The sequence below is a fragment of the Clupea harengus genome, chromosome 11 (genome assembly GCF_900700415.2).
Source record: "Clupea harengus chromosome 11, Ch_v2.0.2, whole genome shotgun sequence".
Taxonomy (NCBI): Eukaryota; Metazoa; Chordata; class Actinopteri; order Clupeiformes; family Clupeidae; genus Clupea; species Clupea harengus.
This window is the reverse complement of record NC_045162.1, coordinates 8663870-8688237: the sequence shown is the minus strand read 5'-3', so window position 1 is coordinate 8688237 and position 24368 is coordinate 8663870. Positions and strand designations below refer to the sequence as shown.

Sequence of the window (24368 nt, the reverse complement as noted above, 5' to 3'; positions counted from 1 at the left end):
ACACGGTTCCACACACACACACACACACACACACACCGTTACACACACGCACACGGTTCCACATGGTTCCACACGCACGATACACATGCACGGTTCCACACGCACTGTTCCACACACACACACACACACACGCACGCACACACATTCATACACACACACACCAAACACACCAAACAGAGGGAGTTTGGTTTCATATGCTCTCACACCCCCACAAAGGCATGGTGACCATGTACAGTAGTGCTGCTGACCACATCCTCGTTGTCCTGACCAGCTGGAAAACATGTGTGAGTGTGACTGAGTGTGCATTTCTGGAAAGGAAACCTTGGACGGCATGTACCACGGTGGTGCTACAGCAAGTGAAAGGAGTCAACAAGCTGTGAGCAGACTTCCCTTCCCATCAGCCTGAACGGAAGTGGAGGAAGTCGCCGCTCGCATGGCCATGGCACTGCAGATCACTACTGGGTGCCGGGAATAACAAAAGCGCTGTGTTTCCGAACACCCCCCCACACACACACACACACACACACACACACACACACACCACCCCTCCGCCTCGCCCTTCCTGGCGTGTGACGGTGCCGGGGGGGGGAGGGAGGGAATGGTGGGGGGCTCGGTGCAACTGCGGGAGAGACGCAGGGAGCAGCAGATGGTCGGAGCAGGGGGCTAAGTAGGTGTTTGTGTGCTGGGGGCCTAAGATGCAGGGTCAGACACAACATGGTCGTCTGGCCAGGCAAACACCCGTGGAGCAGCTAGCTTCGACGCTAATGACTACATATACAGGGAAGGGGGGGTCTGGGGGGATGGAGAGAAGTGGAAGATGGATTGGCAGGGTTGGAGAAGGAGAGAGGAGTAGAGGAGTAAAGGGTGATTAGATTGAGGTGAAGGACAAGAGGAATGCAGGAGAGGATTTGATTTGGTCAGGAAGGACACAGCTTTGTGTGTGTGTGTGTGTGTGTGTGTGTGTGTGTCTGTCTGTCACTGGGGGGAGGGACCATATGGTATTTGTGATTTTGTGTATTTGGGCGATGATTCATAACAGCGACAACAGAGAGCGAGCGAACGAGTGTGTGGGGGAGGTATAGGGGCGATCATATAATGTCTATGTAGACAAGCTTATAAGCAAGGCATTAAGAGAAGTGCAATTTTGAGCTTCTAATTTCTACAAATGATGAAATCCGTTGAAAGACTGCTAATGTTATTATTTTGATTGACGTATTAAATCAGTGGCCACTGTTACAATGTCTGACGATGCGAGTATTACTGGTAGTACCAAAGCCTTAACTGCCCCCACTGTGAGTTCCTGCCACTCATGACAGCCATGTTGGTGCAGAAGCCTTCATAGAGCGCCCCTCTTTTGACACATTGGCTTTGAGCTATGGTATTTGATCATGTGTTGGGGAGGACTGTCATATTTTTTTTCCAAGCTTGGGGGGGTTGGGAATGGGGAAGAGGCGGTTGGTTGGTTGGTGTGTGTTTTTGAAGAATGAAATTTGCATGTCAAATGCTCTGCATTCCTGTCTGTTGATGACTGATGCTTTGTATTGTGTGTGTGGTGTAGCATGATTCAGAATCCAGATATTGTAATTCATACGTTGTATTTTTAACTGGGTGCAGCATGCATATTTGAGGCTTTCGATTCGAGTGTGTGTGTCAGTGTGCGTGTGTGTGCCTGTGTGGGTGTGTGTACACCCTGTAGTAGTATATTAAAGGAGTAATATCTGTCTCTATGGTATTCTAGTGGTCTGCTCACACTTTGTAGTTTATTTCTTTATTTTTGCGCTGATTTGTTTGTAGTGTAGTTGTCTTGCTCTGGTGGTGTTCACTATTTCCGTGCGTGTGTGTGTGTTCGCGCACGCGTGCAGTATGGCACTGGATAGCCGTGAGACTTCAAGAGCTCATCGCTGTAGCATGGCTGTCCGACCCATGAGACTAATGTGACCTGATCAGAGCGAAAGAGAGATGGTGGTGGAGGAGGAGGAGGAGGAGGGCTCCTGGTGAAGGTTAATGGTGAATGAGGAGATGACTTTGATCCAGGTCGTATGCACGTCACATTCAATAAGATAAGCAGAGGAGGGTGTGAAAGGGAGACAAGCAGGCAACTGGAGAGGGGGGAAAAAAGTCTGATCTTGCCATTGATCAGCACTCTATCTATCTATCTATCTATCTATCTCTTTTTCATTCTTTCTTTCTTTCTTCACGTCTCTCTGTGGTGTCAGAGGACAGCAGTTGTTCTGCAATGGAGGGGAGCCCTGTGGAGCAGAAGGGCACTGAAGCGATGGAACTGCTTTGGGAAAGAATGTTCCATTCCCTGTTGTGTTCTCTTTCTCTCTCTCTCTCTCTCTCTCTCTCTCTCTCTCTTCCTTCTTCCTCGGAAACTCTCTCTCTCTCTGTTTCTCTCTTTCTCTTTGTCTTTCTCTTTCTGTCTCTCTCTCCACCCCCTCATTGAGTTTCCTGTTGCTACCCCATGTCCAAGACCGTCTCCACTTCTCTCCTTTCTTCTCTTCCCCTCTCTCCCCCCTTCTCCCTCGTTCTGTCCTCACGCTGGTGACCACCACCGAGGTGAGGTTTGGCTCCAGTGAACAAGCTCAGACCACCTTCAGAAACCAGAGCTGTGGACACCACACACACATCCCCCCGGTGCCCGTCCCCTTCGTGCGCAGTTTCACTTTCTCTCGCTCTCTTGCTTTCTCTTCATGTTCTCTCTCTCTCTCTCTCTCTCTCTCCCCCCCCGCTCTCTGTATCCTTCGCCCTGATCCTTGACGTGCCCGTACTGTCCAGCGCTCTCTGTTGATTTACTCGTTCATTGTTTACTTTGTTTATTTTTGAAGAGTATTACATTTTTAATGAGACTGGAAAAATATTCCTCCAGGATTTTCACCTCTCTGCTCAAAATTGTTTTGTTGTTGTTTGTAGCCATCTCTCCTCGGCCATTCTCTCTCTCTTTTTCTCCCGCCCCCTCAACACTCTTCAGCAGTGTTTTTGTGCTCGATAAAGAAATAACCCCCCCGCCCCTCGCCCACCCCTAGCCGCCACTTCTTCCTCCAGCCCCCCCCCCCCCCCCCCCCCCCCCTCCCCATCCTGTGTTATAGGTTTGCATATTTTTCCTTTGTCATAACCAAACAGGGCATTGTTGACCAATTATCAGGTCCATTTAGCAATTAGCCGTGCGCTAACAGAAGGAGTGTGTTTTTGTGCTAGTGCAAGGGGCTTTGGTATGCATGGCGCCGAGGCGAAGCCACAGCTTGGCTCGTTGTTCAGTCTTTAATTATTCCCTTTTATTAAAGGGATCAAAGGGCCCACTGGCGTAGATGGACCTCCACTGTCATGTACTCACAATATATTTACAGTGCGCAGCTAACGCGACTGCAGCTACGCCAGTAATGGCAGCAACGATGCCCGTTTTAGCTCGCTGCAGGTAGCCGCGTTGGAAAGTACAGGGTGAAAGAGGCGTGGGGGTGTGTATGTGTTCACACAAAGGGTAGGTCCTTTGGGTGAACAATTTGCATTGATTACCTTTACTCTTGTGGTTTTTTTTCCTTTGATTTTGAGCAAAATGTCGATCTGTGAACAAATGAACACTTCCATTATTGTCGATCTGTGAGAGTGAGGCCATTTGCTAATGTACAGCGCTCTCTCTCTCTCTCTCTCGTGCTCTTTTTCTCCCTCTCCCTTATTCTCTCTCGCTTTCTCTTTGCTGGGCCAATGTATGTCCACTATGGTAATGTACAAGCCATTTACATGAGATTTGAGTGTCATTGCCATATAAACACACATTCCCCTCATGCTGACTAAGATAATAGGTGCCACTGAACTAATGGTTCTGTTTAGTAATATTGCTCTGTGTGTGTGTGTTTGTGTGACAAGCCGAGGTAATAGCATCCCTTTCATTTGCCCAAGCAGCCTTGACGTGTCCCAATTCAGAAGGCAGTCATTTAAAACGATAAAGGATAGACCCCCTGCTTCCTTTTTTCGTCCTAGTTTTTTGGCATTTGTCATCATTGTCTTCTTCCTCTCAATCTTCTTTCTCCCTGTTCTATTTCTCCTCTCTCTTTCTCTTTTTCTGTGCATTGACTGGCACTCTCAGACGTGTTGTCTCCTCGCCTCCTGCAGTATCAGGGTTAATGGGGGCAGGGGGGTTATGAGCACTACGAGAGTGGAGGAGGTGGTGGTGAGGCTGTGAGAGAGAGGAGGTGGTGAGGTGGTGAGACTATGAGGGGGAGGAGGTGGTGAGGTGGTGAGACTATGAGGGGGAGGAGGTGAGACTGTGAGAGTGGAAGTTGTGGTGAGAGTTGAGCTGGTGGTTGAGGTAGTGAGACTGAGAGAGTGGAAAAGCAAACAAAAGATGAGTTTGGGAACAGGACTGGACCTACTGTAACTATTGACCCTCCTTTCACTGCACAGACAAGGAGCCGACTCCTATAGGCGGCTAGAGGGGAGATGGGGAGACGTGTGTGTGTGTGTGTGTGTGTGTACGTGTGTGTGTGTGTGTGTGTGTGTGTGTGTGTGTGTGTGTGTGTGTGTGTGTGTGTGTGTGTGTGTGTGTGTGTGTGTGTGTGTGTGTGTGTGTGTGTGTGTGTGTGTGTGTGTGTGTGTGTGTGTGTGTGTGTGGGGGCGGGCGGGCAAGGCAGGGGTTCACACTTGGGTTTCTGTGTACCTAGGGTAAAAAATATGCACTGTGCAGTGAACGAGAGAGAGGTGGAGAGGCAGAAAGGAACGGGGTTGGAGGGAGGTTGGAAGTAAGTTGGGCAGAACAATGAAAAGTGCCCTCTGATGGCGTATGAATACATTGTGGACTGACGCACAACTGTCACACACTCTTAGGAGTCTGCCCGTAGTTTTTAGATTGTGACAATTTCCTTATAAGGTGGGACAACTATCTAATGACTCTGTAATGAATCAAAATAGTTTTCCTAATACGCCCAAAAGCACTCAAATAAAGCCAAATTGACATATCTGCCAAGCACAAAACACAGCATTGCGCAATGACAAATTCTGCTGTAATGTAGGTTGTTGTCCATCAAGTCAGTGTTTTGAACGAGTCTCAGCATAAAGGACAAGCCTGGTGTTTTTCTGTTCATATCCATCAGATGTGTTGAGGGCAAACCGATAACGTCACCTTGAAGCGTACGTATGCATAATTCTGTGCTTTGAGCTGAACAGATCAAACGGACATTGGACACGCACTAATAGTATATTGATTTGAATCCGCTCCGTTCTAATCCGTAGAGAGGCACTGAAACTGTATTCAGTGGTGAGGGAACGTTCGTTACAGTGCAGGAGAGATGGATAAGCGTTCTGAACACTGAACCGGTCCTTAAACTCCATACCTCCACTCTAAGAGGAGAGATGGAAAGGACAGGTTGGCATTGTTAGGTCTGCACCCACCCCGCTGCTCTGGCTTCCTCTGAAATGGAAAGGAGAGTGGTTGAAGGTTTATGGCAGGATGTTTTGTACTCCTTTTAAGATCCCCCGTAGGAAATGAGTGGAAGCTGTTGACTATACGCTACCGCTGATGTCATGCGAGGCTTGCACATACTTAGAATTCCATCCTGGGACCCAGTCTGAGTGAGCCATTGTTACTGTTTACAAGGCTCTCAGTTTCGAATGTCCCCCTACGGAGAAGCTTATCAAAGGTTCAACACACCTGTATTGAGTGCAATTGACTTTTCATTAGGCCCGGTGTAGCTCATGCTGACAAAGGTGGTTACATGCGGAAATTGTTTTCTGAAAGGCTATCATTACAGTAAACGAAGTATTTGACCAGCATGTACGCACTGTGTTTATATCTTCAGATGTTCAGTGTTACAACACTGACAGGCTTGTATTTTTATAATATTTAAAAAAAATAATGTGTTCCAATACAACATGTTGAGCTACAAGATGTCAAAAGCCCTTTTGAACACTAAAACTGTTCTGTTTTTCAAATGAACCGTAGCATGTGAAATGTATGTTAATGTGCAGTATATCCAGATTCAAGGACTCTCCTGTGATGTTTTGCTCGTAATTGAGTTGTGTATTGTAGTGGGTGTGCACAGGGTTGCAGTCCTGCCAATTGATTAGGTTGTCAGACTCACATTTGAGCAAGTTCCAATCGACATGGTGCCATTGTGCTGACTGATTGGGCATTCTCGGTCACAAGTATTGATCAGCCGGCTGATTAGTGGGACACTAGAGAAGCACGATGGTTTGGCTTTTCACTTCGTGCTTTCTTCTACTGTCTTATGCTGTCTCTCTTGACTTGGTCTGGTTTTAAAGAGGAGTCAGTCAACACACACACACACACACACACACACGCACGCACTTCCACATACTCATATACACATTTTTCATGAGCAAATGCACACTCTCGCACACAAATAGAAAATCAATCAATACAACAACAAACACCAACAAAAACCCTTTGTATGAAATGCCAGGAGTGAATACAAATATTTTATTTCGATGGTTTGTGCTGACTGAACACTCTTGCCTGGGAGCTTTGAAAACAGTGTGTAAATAATTTATTAATACTTAATTAATACTTGGAAAGACCTATGTATCGTGTTGTAATTGCAGAAGGAAAATTAAATAATTAACATAATCTGTTCACACATCTCTCTGCCTACTTTTCTCTCTTTCTTGTTTATTTCTCTCTCTCTCTCTCTCTCTCTCTCGCTCTCTCTCCACACGTAACTCAGGATGACTGCACCACCAACCCCAAGACCCCCCCTCCTATTCTCTCTCCCTCCGTTCCCCTTCTCTTTTCCTCTCCAGTGACTCCTCACTCGCTCGCTCTGTCGCTCTTTTACAAAGACTCCTGGTGACAGACCTGAACCAGCCGTCCTGCTTTCACATCCTCTCTTTTCTTCCTCTCATCTCCTCTTCTCTTCCTCTCGTCTGTCTCTCACTTACTGCCCCCCCCCCACCCCCACCCACCCACACATACGCATATACTCACACACATATACACACACATACACACACATATTGCTGAAAGACCAATTAAATTCCATCTTGTCTTCTCACTGTCCTCCACCAGGCTCTCTCTAGGGCCACTAATTAAACCAGGCCCCTCTTCTCCCCTCGTTCACTCTCTTCCCTCCATCTCTCCCTCCTTTACGAGTCTCCACCTCTCTCTCCTCCTCTGTTTTCTAATCCCCGTTTACTCCTCTTCCCTCCATCTCTCCCTCCTTTACGAGTCTCCACCTCTCTCTCCTCCTCTGTTTTCTAATCCCCGTTTACTCCCCTTCCCTCCATCTCTCCCTCCCTCCTTTACGTGTCTCCACCTCTCTCTCTCTCCTCCTCCTCCTGCTTTCTAATCCTCTTTCTACACATTCTGTCTGCCTTCTCTTCTTCTTTTTCCCCTTCATCTCATCATGTTCCCCCGTTTACTCATTAGTCTCTCACCTCCTACACCTACACTTTTGTGTGTGCGTGCGTGTGTGTGTGTCTGCATGTGCTGGGCCCTGTTGGCCAGGGCTGCAGAGAAGCTTACCCGGGTCCATTCTATGCTAATGCTGAGCTGATTAGCTTTGACTTTTCCTTAAGTGTGTGTGTGTGTGTGTGTGTGTGTGTGTGTGTGTGTGTGTGTGTGTGTGTGTGTGTGTGTGTGTGTGTGTGTGTGTGTGTGTGTGTGTGTGTGTGTGTGTGTGTGTGTGTGTGTGCATTTTGTGTGACATTAGCATATAGCTGGTATCTCCTTGTCCCAGTGTGTGTTGAGACTTGCTCCGAAGTTTTTGGAAGGCCCACCAGATGCGCGCACACACACACAAACGCAAACGCACTCACTAGCACAACATCCACACAATAAGTAGGAAAAATTCACAGGGTGAGGGTAAAGAAGTGTGTGTGTATGGGAAAGAGAGAGAAAGATAATTCCCACAACATGCCAGACAACTTAAATGTGTCAGAAAATGCATTCTACTGTCTTTCTGTCTGTGTCTTTTCTTTCTTTCGCATATTTCTCTCAAATTTCTCTCTCCGCATATTTCTCTTTTGCTTCACCTCCACACACACATCTCAAATGGCTTTTGTGGATTCAATGATTGAAGAAAAATGTAAACTATGCCACATAATCAGCATTCTCTCTCTCTCTCTCTCTCAGGCTGGTGAGTGGGGACTACTCCATTCAGGTGGATCTGAACGACTACCTGGACATCCTCTGCCCACACTACCCTGCTGACCTCCCGTCGTCCTCGTCTCCCCCGGAGACGCTGGCGCTCTACCTGGTGCCGGAGGCGGGCTTCCGAGGTTGCCACGAGACGCGGGGCGCCATCAAACGCTGGGAGTGCAACAGCCCCTACGCCCCGTACGGGGCCGTGCGCTTCTCCGAGAAGATCCAGCGCTTCACGCCGTTCTCCCTGGGCTTCGAGTTCCTGCCCGGACACCACTACTACTATAGCTGTGAGTGAAACTGTGTGTGTGTGTGTGTGTGTGTGTGTGTACCAGAGTGGCTCTGAGGACAGGTTGTGTATGCATGTGTGTGTATGAAACAGGATGTGTGTTTGTGAACACTGCTATGAAGTGTGTGTGTGTGTGTGTGTGTGTGTGTGTGTGTGTGTGTGTGTGTGTGTGTGTGTGTGTGTGTGTGTGTGTGTGTGTGTGTGTGTGTGTGTGTGTGTGTGTGTGTACCAGAGTGGCTCTGAGTTAGTAAAAAGTAGGTAGATGAAAAGAGCGTGTGTGTGTGTGTGTGCAGCACCTCCCAGTAAGCCCCACCCCAAGAGCTTCAGCACCGCAGATAAACACACACAAAGATCTGGTCAGCGTGGCTGCCTTTATCCACTCAGTTATGATACTCCTTGGTGTGTGTGTGTGTTTGCTTTATGTTTTGAATGCAGCAGTCACTCATAAGGTTGTATTTCAGGACGTATGATGTAGATATGGTAGTCATCCTATAATTTGTTTTGCGTAGGAAGGCTAGGCTCCACCACAATGCCCAGACTGCCTTGGTGGCTTATCTGTAGTCAGGAGACTGAGAGAGTTAGCTTTTCTGTACACACCAATTTGTGTAAAATGAAATCTCAAACTCTTAACAAAGACTCTGAGTAAAGATTGTATCCTTGTTTTACATTGCCCTGCATTGTGTGTGTGTCTCTGTCTGTCTGTCTGTCTGTCTGTCTGTCTGTCTGTCTCTGTGCACAGACACGCATACTTGTTTATTTTTAACATGAAACAAGATATATGAAGATTATATCTGTGGAATGTTGGTGTATGTGGCCCTCTAGATGATGGCTGTGTGTCACACAGACATAGTGTGGTGAAGTCTGTCTGTCTGTCTGTCTGTCCATCCACCCGTCCATTTATCCATCCTTCTTCTCCTCTGGTAAGGCCACAAGAAAAATATGAACTACACACTGAGCAAAACAAAAAAGAGAAAAAGACAAAGAATTATGGACAAAACAGAGGAGGACGGAGAGGAGATCAATACAGAGAAGGACAAAAAAATATTATAAGACAAAAATGAAAAATGGACAGCAATGCGCAGATGAAAAAGAGAGAGAGAGAAAGAAAAAAAGAGGAGTATAAAAAAAACAAGTGATGGGAGTGGGGAGCAGAGAAAATGGAGGCCACCGAGAAGGAATGAGCGAGGGCAAACAAGGGATGACAAAAGAGAGAGTGAGTGTGGGGAAAAGAATGGATGCGACGGAGAGGGAAAAAAAGGATCTTTACATAAGTGAGTGTTCTGGTCTGCTGGACAATGGAGTATTGTTCCTGCATGAGGGAGAGAGACAGATACAGAGACAGAGAAAGTATGCACAGCACACAGCCTATTGTGTACCCCACTCATGAGTACTACACAATGGGCCATCACCAGATTGTGTGTGTGTGTGTTTGTGTGTCATGTATGCATTGTTCATTTCAAAGATAGTGTAACAATGTGTGTGTGTGTGTGTGTGTGTGCGCGCGCTTGTTAAACCCCATGGTCTCGCAGACAAGATGATTGCATCAGTGCACAAGATCAGAAACTGTATCAGGATGCTAATGGTATTAGGTCGAATTGTGGTGTGTGTGTGTGTGTGTGTGTGTGTGTGTGTGTGTGTGTGTGTGTGCGCGCGCACACATCTGTGAGTGTGTCCGTGAAGTTGGCCTCTATTGTAAAGATTAAATGGAAAACAGGAAACACCTTAGTTACCCACAATTCTCTCTGGTGACCTTTGACACACATATATACTCACACACACACACACATTCACACACTCACACAATGTGAAGTAAATTGCCCTGGAAATAACTCATATTTCCTTTTATCTGGTCCCTTTCCTTCCCACCACTCCATACTAACTTAGAAAAGGTTGTTGGTCTACATTTACTGAAGTGGTCCGGTTGAAATGGAACTTCAGGCTTCTCATCTCACGTGTGTGTGTGTTGTCCGAATGACAGCTGGCCCAGTCTTCTTTTCGCCGTTTGTCCACCTCTTTGGTTTTGTCTCTCCCTCTTGTTCTCACCCTCGCTCTCAGACACACACACACACACATACACACACCATCTTTCTTTCTCTCTCTCTCTCTCTCTCTCTCTCTCTCTCTCTCTCTCTCTCTCTCTCTCTCCCTCTCTCCCACTATCTCTCTCACACACACACACACACACACACACACACACACACACACACACACACACACACACACACACACACACACACACACACACACACACACACTGACAAGACTGACTCTTTCTGTCAGTGGTGTGCTCACACACTGTCTCTCTCTCTCTCCCACTATCACACACACACACACACACACACACACACACACCGTCTCTCTCTGTCTCTCTCTCTCTCTCATACACACAGCCCTACACTGCAGTCCTCCTGGAGTCAGCCGGTGTCATTAATGTCTGCTCCTGAGTTACCGCCCGGTGCAGTGCCGGACGCTGAGCTGAGCACCACTCTCCCCGCCATGCTGCCCCCGACCCGCTCGCCGTGGCGACCGCGCCCTCTGAAGTGGTCATTATGGAGTCATGTTTTAGGGTTTAATTGATTTGATTGCCTTTGGAGCTCCCCTTGCAAATGGCTCTCTGCTTTCCAGAGTTTAGTGGCTTTAAAGTGCGCCGTTATGTTCCCCAGAAATCAATTCCTTGGCTACATCCATTCAGAGGACAGTTTTGAGACTTTTTCTTTCTTTCTTTTTCTTTTCTTTTTTTTCAAAAAAGGTTGGCTTGCACTAAAATGAAGTTATGGTATCAGGTATTGTGTGTGTGTGTGTGTGTGTGTGTAGGGTGGTAAAGAATCGTGTGTGTGTAAGAGTGAGTAATCAAATTCAAATGCAGCTTTTCTTCAAAATGGCTCGAACGGCCTCTGTACCCGTAAAAAGTCGTCCTAATGCCAGCCGCCCATCGCTCCTCTTTGTCTCCCCCTCCTCCTCTCCTCCCTCTCTCTCGAGCGTCCATTACCCAGCAGCCATTTGGCAGATGCACAGCTGCATTCATGTCTGTCCTCTGGATGCCCATTAGGCATCAGACGCTCATACTGGGGCTCTGAGTGTCATGCAGTCTGTGGGGAACGTGACCAGATTCCTTCTCTGAGGTGGAAAGAGATGCTACACACACACACACACACACACACACAGACACTACTAGAGTGTCTGAGAGTGACCTCTCTCTGTTACCTCTCCCATACTAGTGCTGGCAATGTTTCCTCTCACGGCAGCTGTGTGCGTGCGTGTGTGTGTGTGTGTGTGAGAATGCGAGAGAGAAATGTAGGGTGTATGAGAGGGAAAGCTTTTGTGTAATCATCATGGGCATTCTTTAAAGTCATATTATTAGTAGACTCCACTCTGTACACAATGCTTTGCGTGATTGCATTGTATGTGAAAATCGCTGTGTGGGATTTTTGTGTGCATCTGGGTGAGGTTGTGTATATGTTTTGTAGATCTGTGTGTGTCCAAATGAGAATGTGTGTGTGTGTGTGTGTGTGTGTGTGTGTGTGTGTGTGTGTGTGTGTGTGTGTGTGTATATGGGTACAAAACAGCCATTCCTATTCATATGTTAGTGTTTGTCAGTTCCTTACATTCTGCTTACTCTTCCTAGAAACCTGACTGATTGATTGACTCTCTCTTTTTTTTCTTTCTCCTCTCTCCCTCTCTGCCTCCCTCTCTCTCTCTCTCTTCCTCTCTCCAGCGCTCTCTACAGATGATGGCCCTCCCCTGCCCTGTATGAAGATTCGAGTCACAGTGTGCTGCGAGTCCAGTGAGTGCACTCATCCTTTCATCCTTTCTATTCTTCATCCCTCGTTTTTTTTTTCTTTTGACAAATAGCCTCCCCATTTTTCCTCCTCGTCCTCCTCCTCCTCGTTTCCCCCACCGCCTCTCACGCACTCGCCAGAGTTTACCCTGCTTGCACGCGAGCTGTCGCTCGATATGAGACCTGGTCGCTCGCTCGCTCGCTCTCTCTCTCTCTTTCTCTCCTTTCCTCTCAGCTCTCTGTCTTACACGCACACACACACACACACACACACACACACACACACACTTACACACACACTGTCATTGCTGAGAGTAATATCTGAAGTGGCATCCTGAGGATGGAGGGAGAGTTCTCACTACTTGTCCGTAAGGTTTTCAGTCATTCATTTTTCTGTCAACTCGTCATTCCTCTCCATTGTGGCCTTTGCCTCATCTTACCCGATTTCTGAATTCTCTCCTTACAATTTTTTAGAATACATAGGGGCATTTCAGGAATATAGAACAGTGTGTGTGTGTATTATAGTGTGATACACTACGATAAATCTGCGTGTTCACCAAAAAAATAAGGGAAAAATATTATTTAATTCATTTTCAACCATTGAAACCATGGAAAAATGTATCAAATCAATATATTTGAGTAACAAGTATAAATTCAAAGAATAAAAATTGGCAATAAAATAACCGAATATCTCACTCAAGGCTGTGGGGTTGCAGACAGGGTTGCAGTTTGAGTCCAACTGTGTTCCAGTAACACTACTAATCTGTTCACGCAAATATTAAACAATCTGAAACACCTGCGCTCGCCCTCCTGGGACATGGGAAGTTCAATTCCTGCTCCTTGCAGATGACTTGGTGCTGCTGTCGTCAAGGGTTACAGCAGCACCTGGACCTGCTAGAGCAGTACTGTCAGAACTAGGCCCTGGCAGCAAATGTGGATAAAACAAACCAGGGGAACCTGGCACCTTTTTACTCTAGGTAACACCGCCCTAGAGAATATTACAAGTTACAGCATCTTGGTTTAAAAATGAATGCCTTTAGAAATGTTGGTCTTGCAGTGAATACACTAAAAGAAAAAGCACAAAGAGCATCTTCGGCAATACAAAGACATGAGAAAGAAAAAGACAAAGAAATCCCAGTTAAAATTTGGCCTCAAATATTTGACAGCATCATCTTCCCTATTACGCTATATGGAAGTGAAATTCGGGGTTCACTCAGTAACACCCAATAGAATACTTGAATGCCGAGATCTGGAGGAATTTGATAAGTTTTGAAAAACACCCACAAATGCATGCAGGTCAGAGTTAAACCAATTTCCATTGTTAACTGAAATGCAAAAAAAAGATAACTGAAATTTGGGGTTCTTTGAAAATGAAGCCCCCAATTCATTACATTTTGAAAGTATTTCAGTCCCAAGACCACAGCCATCTCCCACTCCCCTTAGTCAGTTGGTCTTGAGATTAACTAACCCACCAACCTCTAACATAGATCATGTTCAGACCAGCTCTAAAACTAACTAACCCACCAACCTCTAACATAGATCATGTTCAGACCAGCTCTGCTATACAACCACCAATCAGAGCTGACCAAATTAAAAGGAAAACAAAAAAACTCCATGTGGTGCATTGGAGGAATGAAACCGTTAACCAATACAATGGAACAGCTGGACAAACTTGCCATCATTTTGGGAGGAGTTGCCAGCACCTGCCGATCTGCAGCCCGTTTTGTGGCCTCACTCCACAACGTGACGGACAACATCCCCTAATCAATACCCTTCAATCTCCACCCAACAACCCTATCTTCAGTCCCACATGTGTCTGCTTACACCATCTCTTCTGTTCATTTTCTTTCCTTTGTATACGTGTATGTGCATTAGTGTGTGTGTGTGTGTGTGTGTGTGTGTGTTTTTAATATCTCAATGTGTCTGTGCTATATGCTTTGGTATTGCTATTTTCCCCTAAATGGTAATGCCAATATAACATAAAGTGTGTGTGGAAGAGAGAGAAAGAGCAAGACAGAGAAACAGCAGTCACGCAGACAGACTCTCTGTGTGTGTGTGTGTGTGTGTGTGTGTGGTGTGTGTGTGTGTGTGGTGTGTGGGTGTGTGGGTGTGTGGGTGTGTGGGTGTGTGGGTGTGTGGGTGTGGGTGTGTGAAGGGGTTGCAGCATGTACACCGAGATATTTTTTTTCCCCCTGTGTGACTGGCTGCTCTTAGAGCTGCGGTAGCACTGTGAGCGCCTGAGGGAAAGTTGACCTTCCGCTCGAGTGCCCAGATCAGGGATCAGCAGGGAACGCTGCCCACTTAGTGCAGGAATGCCGTCCCCAGTCCGCCCAGTGAGCCTGGGAACACCGTCCCCAGTCCGCCAGCTGTCCCACCCAATTCCCCTCCACGTCTCTCCCATGCCGGGCCGCCAGACGCCCCCCCTGGTAGTCCACTCCACCCACCAACCCCCCAGCCATAACCACAGTAGCCAAACTAATGAGGAAGTCCTACCACTGTTTACAGACACGCACATAGACACACACACACACATACACACATGCACACACACACACACACACACACACACACACACACATTAATGCATGCACCTTCACACAGGAATATGCATACAAACAGTGCAGTTATAGAAAAACATAGGAAGTAAAGCATTACACACACACACACACACACACACAGAGAGAGAGTGTGAGTTGGCTCGGCTCCATGTCTCCCTGAGTTCATCAGTGTGAGTGTGTGTTTTAAAGTGAGACACACAGCCATCCATTATCATCTCTTCAGCCCATTAGCTGCTATTGGCATTAAATTCACATTAAATGGAAATCACATTAAATGATCATTATTTCCTGGTTGATTTAAAGGTATAGTCTGCATTTTGTAATATAGCAAAGTGCCTGTTGACCTAAAGTATTACTGTTGTTCTATTTGTTCTATGCATCTGGACTATTTGTTTGAGTTGTACGTAGCTATTAAGATTTAAGCTATTGTCCAGAATCGACAAGAATTGTCCAGAATCTTTTTTAGCTTTTGCAACAAAAATCCACACCTCACTTCCTAAGATGGCGTCTAAATAGTTAAACTTCCTTAAGAGAGTTCCCTAATAGCGGTCTGTGGTTGTGTTTAGGCTCTATATTACAATGCATTTTCATAAATGACAAACTTTAATATTCATGCAAATGTTTCACGCCACCCATGTGTTAATTATGAATCATCCCTCTTTAATTGAACTTGTCTCTAGTTTCAAACTTGTAATTACATATTGTTACCTAATACATGACATCCTTGATCTTAATACTAATCCTAACGCCTCTCTCAAGTAAACACTGAGTAACTCTGGTTGTTATTTTAATACGCAATCTTCCGCAAATAACGCCAAAGTCCCCAGCTCCAGAAAAGTGCTCCTATCAAGTGCAATAATCCATCTTCAGGGATTAGTTCCGTAATTCTTCATGTGCTTCTGATCGTCGGAGCCTCTTCGCTGTTGCCAGGGCTCCTCTGGTGTGATGCTTTTAATTAGGCATTCAACCGAGGCGGCCCTGTTTGTATTTTTGTCACAGGCCTGATAATGGTTATTAATGAGGCCCCGCTCGAGGGGAGATATCAGATGGGGTTTGTGGTATTGGGTGAGGAGTGCGTATGGCATGGGCTGAGTGACAGGAGGTCGGGTTGGGAAGGAGCCGATTGGTTGGTCTGCGAGTGTGCGTGTGTTTGCGCCAGAGATGCCACTCTGATGGGCAGTTCAATCAACTTTCACCCAAAGGAGAATTTATATCCTTGAAGATGAGTTTTTCTTTCACTCATGGTTTCTTTCGCTCTCTCTCACACACGCACACGCACACAAGCATGCACACACACACTCGTTTACTCTCTCACTTCTGTTCCCTTTCTTTGCTGCTCGTGTAAATCTTTATCCTTCAGCTTTTCTTGAACACTGACATGTCTTTCTCGCTCTCTCTCTTTCGCTCACTCTCTCTCTTTCGCTCGCTCGTGCTCTCTCTCTCTCTCTCTCTCTCTCTCTCTCTCTCTCACCCACCCACCCACTCTGTCTCTTTCTGACTCTCCCTCCCTCTCATTGCCTTTACCGAAACTAATCCAGACTAAACTAGCTTTCCCATTTCTCCTTCCCTTCCTTCCCCTTTCTTTCTCGCTCTCTCTTATGTTCTGTTCTGTCATTCCTGAAGTGGCACTAATCTCGACCTCTCTCTGTTTCTTGTCCTCTCTCCTCTCCTCCTCCGTTTTTATGATCTGTCTTTGCCAGAGCAAAACTAATCTCGGCTCCATCCACTGCCGAGTGTCGCTGCTTCCCGACTCCCTCTCCTTCATCCCCCTCTTTCTCTCCGGCTTCAACACCTTCCTTTCATTCCCCTTCTTCCTCTTTCTTCCCTTCACTCCCTCACATTTCCTCTCTTCTCCCTCCCCAGACCAGTATTCACCTTTTTCTCTCTCATTCTCCCTGGAATCTCTCTTTCTATTCTCTTTCGTGTCCTGCCCTCTCCTCTCCTGCTATTTTCCTCCCCTCTTCTGCCCCCCCCCCCCCCCCACATTACATTTGAGCAGAGCAGAGATGCCCGCTATTGCTTTCTCTTTTAATTGTCCATCATCTCTTTCCATCCCTTTGATTCCCTCTCTCCCCTCCCCTCCTCTCCTCTCCGCTTCTGCCCCTGCGCGCTCTCCTCTCCTCTCCTCTCCTCTCCTCTCCAGTCCTCGCCTCTTTGGCTCTTCTCCCTGTCAGAGCTGGAGAGCCATCCTGCAATCTAGCCTAACTGAGTATGGCCAGAAGGAACAAGTGAGAGGGAGAGAGAGAAAGTAAGAGGGAAAGAGAAAGGAGATGAGGTGTGTTTTTTTTTTTTTTTTTTTTTTTCTTCTTCTTCTTTCTTCCTCACCCTCTCCGTGCTACACTGGGCGCCTTCTCTCGCGCAGCTGCTGTTGCTCCCTCCGGTGACGCTGCGCCAGCTCACTTCTGGTTCCTTCCTGTGGCGCTCGCCTTTCATGTGTCTGTCAGCGGCGCGGTTCCCACGGCACAGTCCGACCCCACGGCTGGACCACTCTTCCTCACCGCTCACACCGGTGGCGGCAGCGGCAGCTCACATCACACACACACCCCCCCCCCCTCCCCCCTCCAGTCCACCACCTCACCGCCACCCCCCCTCCACTGAAGTTTCCTGTTCACACCAGCCAGCAAACACACAAACACAAACACAACACAACACAACACGCTGTAATTAAGGCCTCCACGTGGCCACTTCTTCTGTGTGGAGGTCAATAGAGCTGTACACGGCACACATGGGGGAGAAGGCAAGGACAGGGGAGGAGATGAGGGGGACCAGGAGGAATATATATTTTAAATCATGGCGTTACTCTCACAGCAAGGTTGTCCCTGCCCTCTTTTTGCTCATTTCTTCTTTTCTCACTTGCTCTCTCTCTCTGTCTGTCCTTCTTCTTTCACTTTCTCTTGGCTTATCTCTCGCTCTCAATACCTCTCCGTTCTGTAATTTACTCTCCACTCTTTGTCTTGTAGAGCACCTTCATAATGATGCTTGTTTGACGCATCAGAAAGGTGAGGAGGCTGTGATTTGAGTGGTGTATATAATAACACGAGACTTTGTGTGCTTATACCTGAACTGTTACGCTGAGCTGCTTGAGTGGTGTTGCAGTGAAAAGCTTCCCCCTCCTCTCTCTCCCCCGACCCCTGTCCCTAACTCCGGTCACCCTTCGATTCAAAGCCAGCTCCAGAACAGCAGGCACACAGTGACTGCGTGCGCTGAAAAAAATAAATCCTCACTGTACCGGAACCGACTTGCTGAAAAGCCTTGCAACCCAAACCACCTTCCCAAACCACCCCCAGTACCTCTGAACCCACCCCTACCCTACTCCCAAGATGTGCCTGTCCAGAGCGTGGTCTTGCGCTGAAAAGAGCGCCCCCCCCCCCTTCCCCCCAAAAAAGAAAAAAAGCAGCCTTAGCCTCTCTGGAGTGGAGTAGCGTAGCGTAGAAGAGACTCTGCTAAAACTCTTCTCCCGTGTCACAGCGAATAAGCTCCTAAGGCCGTCCTCTCTTTCATCATCTCTCCTCTATCCCTTCTTCTCTCCTCCCTCTCCACCCTGTCTCTCTTGTTTTCCGAGGGCGACTTGTCAAAACATTAATTCTGATGTTGTGTTTTCCCTTCGCTCTCTGCCTCGCTCCTTTTTTCTCTCTACCTCCATCTCCCGCTGTGAGAAACCATTACAGTCAGTTCTACTTTCTCCCTAATTGATCCCTCTCTTTTCTCTACCTCTTTCCTCTTTCTCCTTCTCCTTCAGTCCTGCTGTGATCATGCCATCATGACTATTTTTGCTTCCAGTTTCTCCCTCTCCTGCTTTCGCCGTTCTTTTCAATCCAGCTCTTTCACATACTAGGCAAGAAAAAAAACGTAAAAAAAAGAAAATCGCCAAATCCTCCATCTCCACATCCGACTCCCCTGGATACCTTTGCGCCCCCAACCTCCCGCCCTAACTTGCCCTTTTTTCTATTTTTCTATCGTTTTTTTCTATTTTTGCCCATCTCCCTCTCTTTGGCTTTCTTAATTTTTTTTCTGTAAACAAAACACAAAACTTCTTTGCGCGATCAAATCTGCACCTATAACCACAGTTGCTCTCCTTTTTTTTTTTTTTTTGTGAAAGTTCATTAACCTGAAAGCTTTGGTGAAATAACCTTGACATTCTTGCCTGCTCGGTCCGACAACGGGTTCTACCATTTCTACCATTCCCCTCATCCTCCGTTAAGGATCTAAAATGGCGGTTTGGACACGTTGCGCTTCTTTCCTTGGTGGCAGCCATGTTGGATAAGTCTGCTCCTTCACCAAAAAGCCGCCATTTTACCAGCCAGACAGACAGTCTTGGCCAAATGCGTCACACTTATCAATTACACATGCGGTTGGGCTCTGTGGTGTTATTGGTTGTAATTTGTGTGTAATTCTGTTACATTTCTGGTACAAATAAAAAAATTGATAACGTGAGGAAACAATAGCACAAATTTAGTTTTTTTTTAAGTATTATTAATAATAATAATAATAATAATAATATTGTTTAATAATAATATTATGTGCAGTTATTTATCACTGCCAACAATCATGTTTCTCAAAAAAAATTCGTTTATGTTAGTTTTAGAGGGGGTTGATTCATTTAGATTATTTTGTGTTCTGGCTTTCATGTTAAATTCCAAACAAAGTACAATTATTAATATGGAAATTTCCCTGATAAACACCTTTTGTTATTGTTTTCAGTCCAGATTAATAAAGGCACTTTCTGCAGCTCAAAGCTTTCTTTGAACACCCTGTAATTGTGAAGAACCACAGCACTTGCACAGAGGGAGTGACAATAACATATGTGCATAATGTGTGTGCTTTCACATAATGGTCTGTACATACAGGTGCACAGACACACAGGTCAGTATGTGTTTGTGTGTAGATGGTGCAGGTTTGCATGCGAGTTTACCAGTGGGGAGAGCCAGGATCTGTCATATAACAGTGAGCTTGAACACAAGACCGCACAGAGGCTGAGGAGAGAAGCATTGTCTTTGCCAGCCTTTTTTGTAATACCATAGCCACTTTTAACACCTAGGGTTAAACCAGCTCTCCAAGTGTTTATAGTTACACACTTCAGAACCTAATATGAGCTTTAACCCAGAGGTCTGTCTGGATCAGCTCATATTGTAAAGTCTCTTGAGTCTCCTGTACCTCATGGCTGATATCCAGGAGTGTGTAACCCAGAAAGTTGCCCATTTGTGGTTCATCTCTCAGCGTATACAGAGCGGAAATCCAGTAAAGTACAGCATCTGCTCCTATGATTGTGTCATGTAACATGAGTCCAACCGACCCATTGGAGTTCTGTTTTCAATGAAGGTGTGCGCGTGAAAGAGTGAGGAAAAAGAGCAAGAGAGACAGAGAGTGTGCGAGTGAGAATTTTGGCGCCTCAGGTGGCCTTCACCCTCTCAAATAAAACACTGTTTTTAGCTACAGCCTGTCCATCTACACACACACTTTAGTTGCCCCCCCCCCCCCCCCCCAGACTATGGACAGTATTTCAAGAATAGTGGTGAGGCTTTTCTGTGAGTTAGGGCTGTCTTTTCTCTTCTTTTTGTATTATTTTCCTAATTCCTCATACCCCACTCAACACCTGGGCCTCCCTGCTTTCTGTCATTTGCTCGCAATAGTTAGTTTACCTCATTCGTAATTGTGTTAAGTGTCACTTTCCAGACATTACAAAGTTTGCTCCCCCTTTCCTATTTCATTCTTTTCTCCCGTGTCTCTTTACTCTCTCTGTCTTTCTCTCTTTCCTCCCTCTCTCTCTTGTTCTCTCCATTCTTTCTTTAAGTCTGCCCCCTGCTGAGAGAGTGACACTCAGACGCAAATACCCCTCCCTCCTCCCTGCGGCTGTCTGACCTTCTTTCAGTCCCTACATCCCTGCCTGCCTTTTCTCCCTCTGTTTTTCTCACCCGTATTCCCTGTTTCCTTTTCACCCCTCCGTCCGACCCTCTTTCTCGCTCCGTCACTCCATCTTCATATCTCTTTTTTTTTTCTCTGCCCGTTATCCGTTTCCCCTCCATAATCTTCACCGTCTCGGTCTGCAAATTCATCCTCCTGCCTTCTACCCCCACCCCCCCACCCCCCATATCCTTCTTTTCGTTCCCGCCCCCAACATTATCAGTTATATGTTCACTTTTGTTACACCCCCCCCCCCCCCCCCCCTTTGCAGACGACCTTTAGAGGAATTTGCATCAGGGACGTATTTTAGGGTTGCGCAGCCGTTAGTAATTTTTCATGACATTTTTGCTTGAGTAATGGTAAATACTTCTCCCCAGTCATTTCTCTACCTTCCTCACAGATGCCTTACAAGGCTGCAGTTATCCTCAGAAACTAATAAAAGAGCTTACTTCATAATTCTCTCTCTCTCTTTCCCTCCCTCCCTCCCTCTCTCTTTTCCCATCTCTCTCTGTGTCTCTCTTTCAGCAACAGCTGGGCCAGAGCGAGAACAAGGTACAGTAAGAGTTTGTAGAAGTTATGTTGTTCATAAAGTGAGGCATGATAAATGTGCCTTTGCATCAGTACATGTGACCTCTTTTGCTCCCTCAGTCTGTTACTCCTTTACAATAAAAGTGTAGAAGCTTCTAGAAAAAGCGTATAAATGTTCCTCCTTCTCTTTCTCAGGAACCCCGGCTCCTCGCAGCAGAGTTGATCCTGTAACGAGCGGCTCACGTCGTCCTCCTCCTCTCCTCCTTTTCCCTCTTGTCTTGGTGCTCCTGTCTGTCTGATTTCCTGCCTCTCGCAGAGCCGCACACACTCATAGAGAAGCGTACACAATGAGGGAGAGCGCCAATTCACAAGTTGTGTGCAAAAAAAAAAAAAAAAAAAATCCCTACAGTGCTTTATCTCTCTGCAGTTCCCGTAGTGGCACTAATCTCTGTCTCCATTTCCCCTCATCTTTTCTCTTTGTCCATCAACTCTTCTTTTGTCTCTGTTCTTTCCTCCTGCTTCTGTCCTCGCCTCTCCTCTCCTGACTTCAGAGTCTCCTGTAACAGACCGACACTAATCTGGCCTTCAAAGAACTGCACTCCTGTGTCTGACCAGTTAGTGTTTTAATCACTCTTCAATTGTGGAGAGCTTTTCTTTCCTGTTTTTGTACCTTTTTCTTTCTTTCTCTGTCTCTCTCTCTCTTTCTTTCGACTTTCTCTTCCTTTACTTTTCTCCCTCCGCCTCCCCACTCTGTTGCTGTACATAATCACCAAACTGAGCCAAAGAGGAAGGAAGTGGACCCGCGAACTCTGACCTCTCACCCCTGACCTCCTCAAACACTACTGAGTCAACTGTCAGACAGCTAGGCAAGAGTCACTGTGGCTGACTTTTTGTTTTTTGGTATTTTGTTTTTCTGTCTGCCTTTTTTCACTCCAAGTTGACTTTGTGTAGGTTTTGAACAGGTTTCTATAAAATGGAAATGACTTAAATACTGAAGTACAGAAAAACAGCTGGTTCACACTCATTCTGGAGCATTCAGTTGTGCTTCACCATTATTTTGATTAAGAAACTGTACAAGACCGTCTGTTTTGATAAACTCCTAAAGGTGTCAAGGACAGGATGTCCCCACAGGATCTGTTAACAGGGCTGAATCTGGAAGATTACAGAATCCCTCTAGGGTCTAATGGATTCCCATCAGTTTAATAGGATTCCTCTGGACTAAATTGGATTTCTCTGGAATAACCTGGATTTCTCTGGAATAGGCTACATTTATTCAGAATAATCTGAAATAATCTGATACAACCTGAATTTGCCTGTGTCGGAAATGACAAAATTGACCCACTGATTGGATTCTCAGGAAGCGAGCTGTTCACTTCCTCCTTGGCATTGACAGTGACCCTGGATAACACCTTACAGACCACATTCCAGTGCTGAAGAATCTGATTGGTTAAAGACTTGTTCTCATCTTCACAATGGATAAACTCAATGTGGTTAGATATTTTGAGCACTTAGCCCAGTTCATCAATGAAAGGAGTATGTTGCTACATTCATTTTTATTTTTAATTTTTTCAAATGTTGTGTTTAGTTGACCAATCCTTCTGAGCTTTTTTGGACCCCATAAAAGTGATTTTTGTGTTGTTGCCCTCTGTACAAACTGTATGATTATATATAAAAAAAATGCTGACAGCTGACATTGCTGGTACTTTCCAAATTTTTATACGTTTTGTATAATAATTCCTGTTTGGTAAAATAATTTAAAAACGTTCAGAGATAGAATTTATTTTTACACAACAGAAGGGTTTGTAGTAATCATTTTAAACTATTTTCATAGCTCACAGAGTAGTGTGTGTCGTTGTAGATAGAGCTTTGTGAATTATAAGTATGTCTCCCGTCTTATTTTCTACATCCCATCATATTCTTCATTTTGATTTTAGAAATTGGATTAATAGAAAATTAAGTCAAATTATTACTATATTAATTTTTCATAACTGAATTGTGTATTAGGTTTATACACTCATTTAACAGTAAAGAGCTGTTCTGTTAACTGGGATGTTTATATATTTGGGGAAAAAATTGTTACAACGGTTTTGGAATTGTTAAAAAAATCATAAAAATAGCTTTAAGAGTATACAATGGCTTACATAGATTTATATGGTTAAAAGAAACAAAACAAAAAAAAAAACATTTTTATTTGTTTGACAAATAATGAAGGCCATGTCATTTTCTCAAATTCCATCTTTTTTTTTTTTTATTCTTTAATTTGTTAATATTTCCCCTCTCTAGATCACGGAAAGGGAAGTTATGACTTGAATTTATGGGATTCTAGAATACGAATCAAGTTCACTCTCGGAGCACAGTACAATCAGTTCATAGAGGAATCAACTTTTTTTTATACTGGACAATTATGTGTTTTTGTTTGTTTTTCACATTTTAGTGAAGAAATTAGCATCTTCTGTGAAGAACTGTGGTCTGTGTTTATAAGGCAAAAAAGAACAGAATAAAAACTATGACTTGCACTCATGGAGTTTTCTATTTTTGGTCTTTCTCTAGCCATTGTCCATTGTCGTTTTTATACTCTGTGTGTGGTCCTCTTTGTGAATTTTTACCTGAAGTTTCAGTCTGCATTAATATTTCCTGTCAGATCAGCAGGACTGAATCTTATTGATATTCAGTGGCATGTGTAAAAGACTGTATGTGTTAGCGTGGCGTATTTTTTATCAGATCATATCCATACTGATTAGGTGATGCTGCAGATCAATCTCCCAGGACTTGAGCCTCTTGCTGCTCATCTCCGAAAGGAATTGGAAGAAAACTGAAGAAAAAAAAAAATGGAACAGAATAAATGCATCCTCATGCATGGTAATGTGCTGGTTGAGTTTGTTTTTAATCTTTCAGCATTTTATGTATGAAAGTATGTAAATAAAGAGGCTCAGCACTATGAACACCGTTTCAGGTGTGAGGAGACTAGGTATACAGTCACCGTGTCACAAAGATCATAACAGATGGTGACTCGTAACAAGAGCAGAGAGTTACTGTTAGAGAGTATGTGTAGTTGTGTAGATATTGCTAGCTGTAATTGTGATTTTAAATCTATTAGTTTTTATACTTCCTGTCTAAATCGTGTAGCTCCCATTTTCCTGTTCATTGTGTAGGCTATAGTCTTGTACAACATGCACCAAATACGTCTTGATATCAAATCTCCATTAATCTTATATGTTGCAC

The 24368-nt window shown here is 45.3% G+C and overlaps 2 protein-coding genes across 3 annotated transcripts in view; one reads left to right on the top strand and one right to left on the bottom strand.

Annotated features, from left to right (window-relative positions):
* si:dkey-246i14.3 (ephrin A4) overlaps window positions 1–23666 on the top strand; it is a 36593-nt gene extending 12927 nt beyond the window's left edge. The window contains exons 2-5 of one of the 2 annotated variants that reach the window (XM_031576197.2): window positions 8084–8382; window positions 12097–12165; window positions 21150–21170; window positions 21342–23666. In XM_031576197.2, coding sequence (XP_031432057.1) covers window positions 8084–8382; window positions 12097–12165; window positions 21150–21170; window positions 21342–21445 — 493 coding nt within the window. In that variant the 3' untranslated portion in view covers window positions 21446–23666. Of the gene's footprint in view, window positions 1–8083; window positions 8383–12096; window positions 12166–21143; window positions 21171–21341 lie in introns of both variants that reach the window. The other variant, XM_031576196.2, reaches the window with a different exon arrangement.
* Window positions 23667–23900: 234 nt separating this feature from the next.
* LOC105891800 (leucine-rich repeat and immunoglobulin-like domain-containing nogo receptor-interacting protein 1) overlaps window positions 23901–24368 on the bottom strand; it is a 2141-nt gene continuing 1673 nt past the window's right edge. Inside the window, exon 2 of the mRNA XM_031576081.2 lies at window positions 23901–23958. Coding sequence (XP_031431941.1) covers window positions 23901–23958 — 58 coding nt within the window. The remainder of the gene's footprint in view (window positions 23959–24368) is intronic.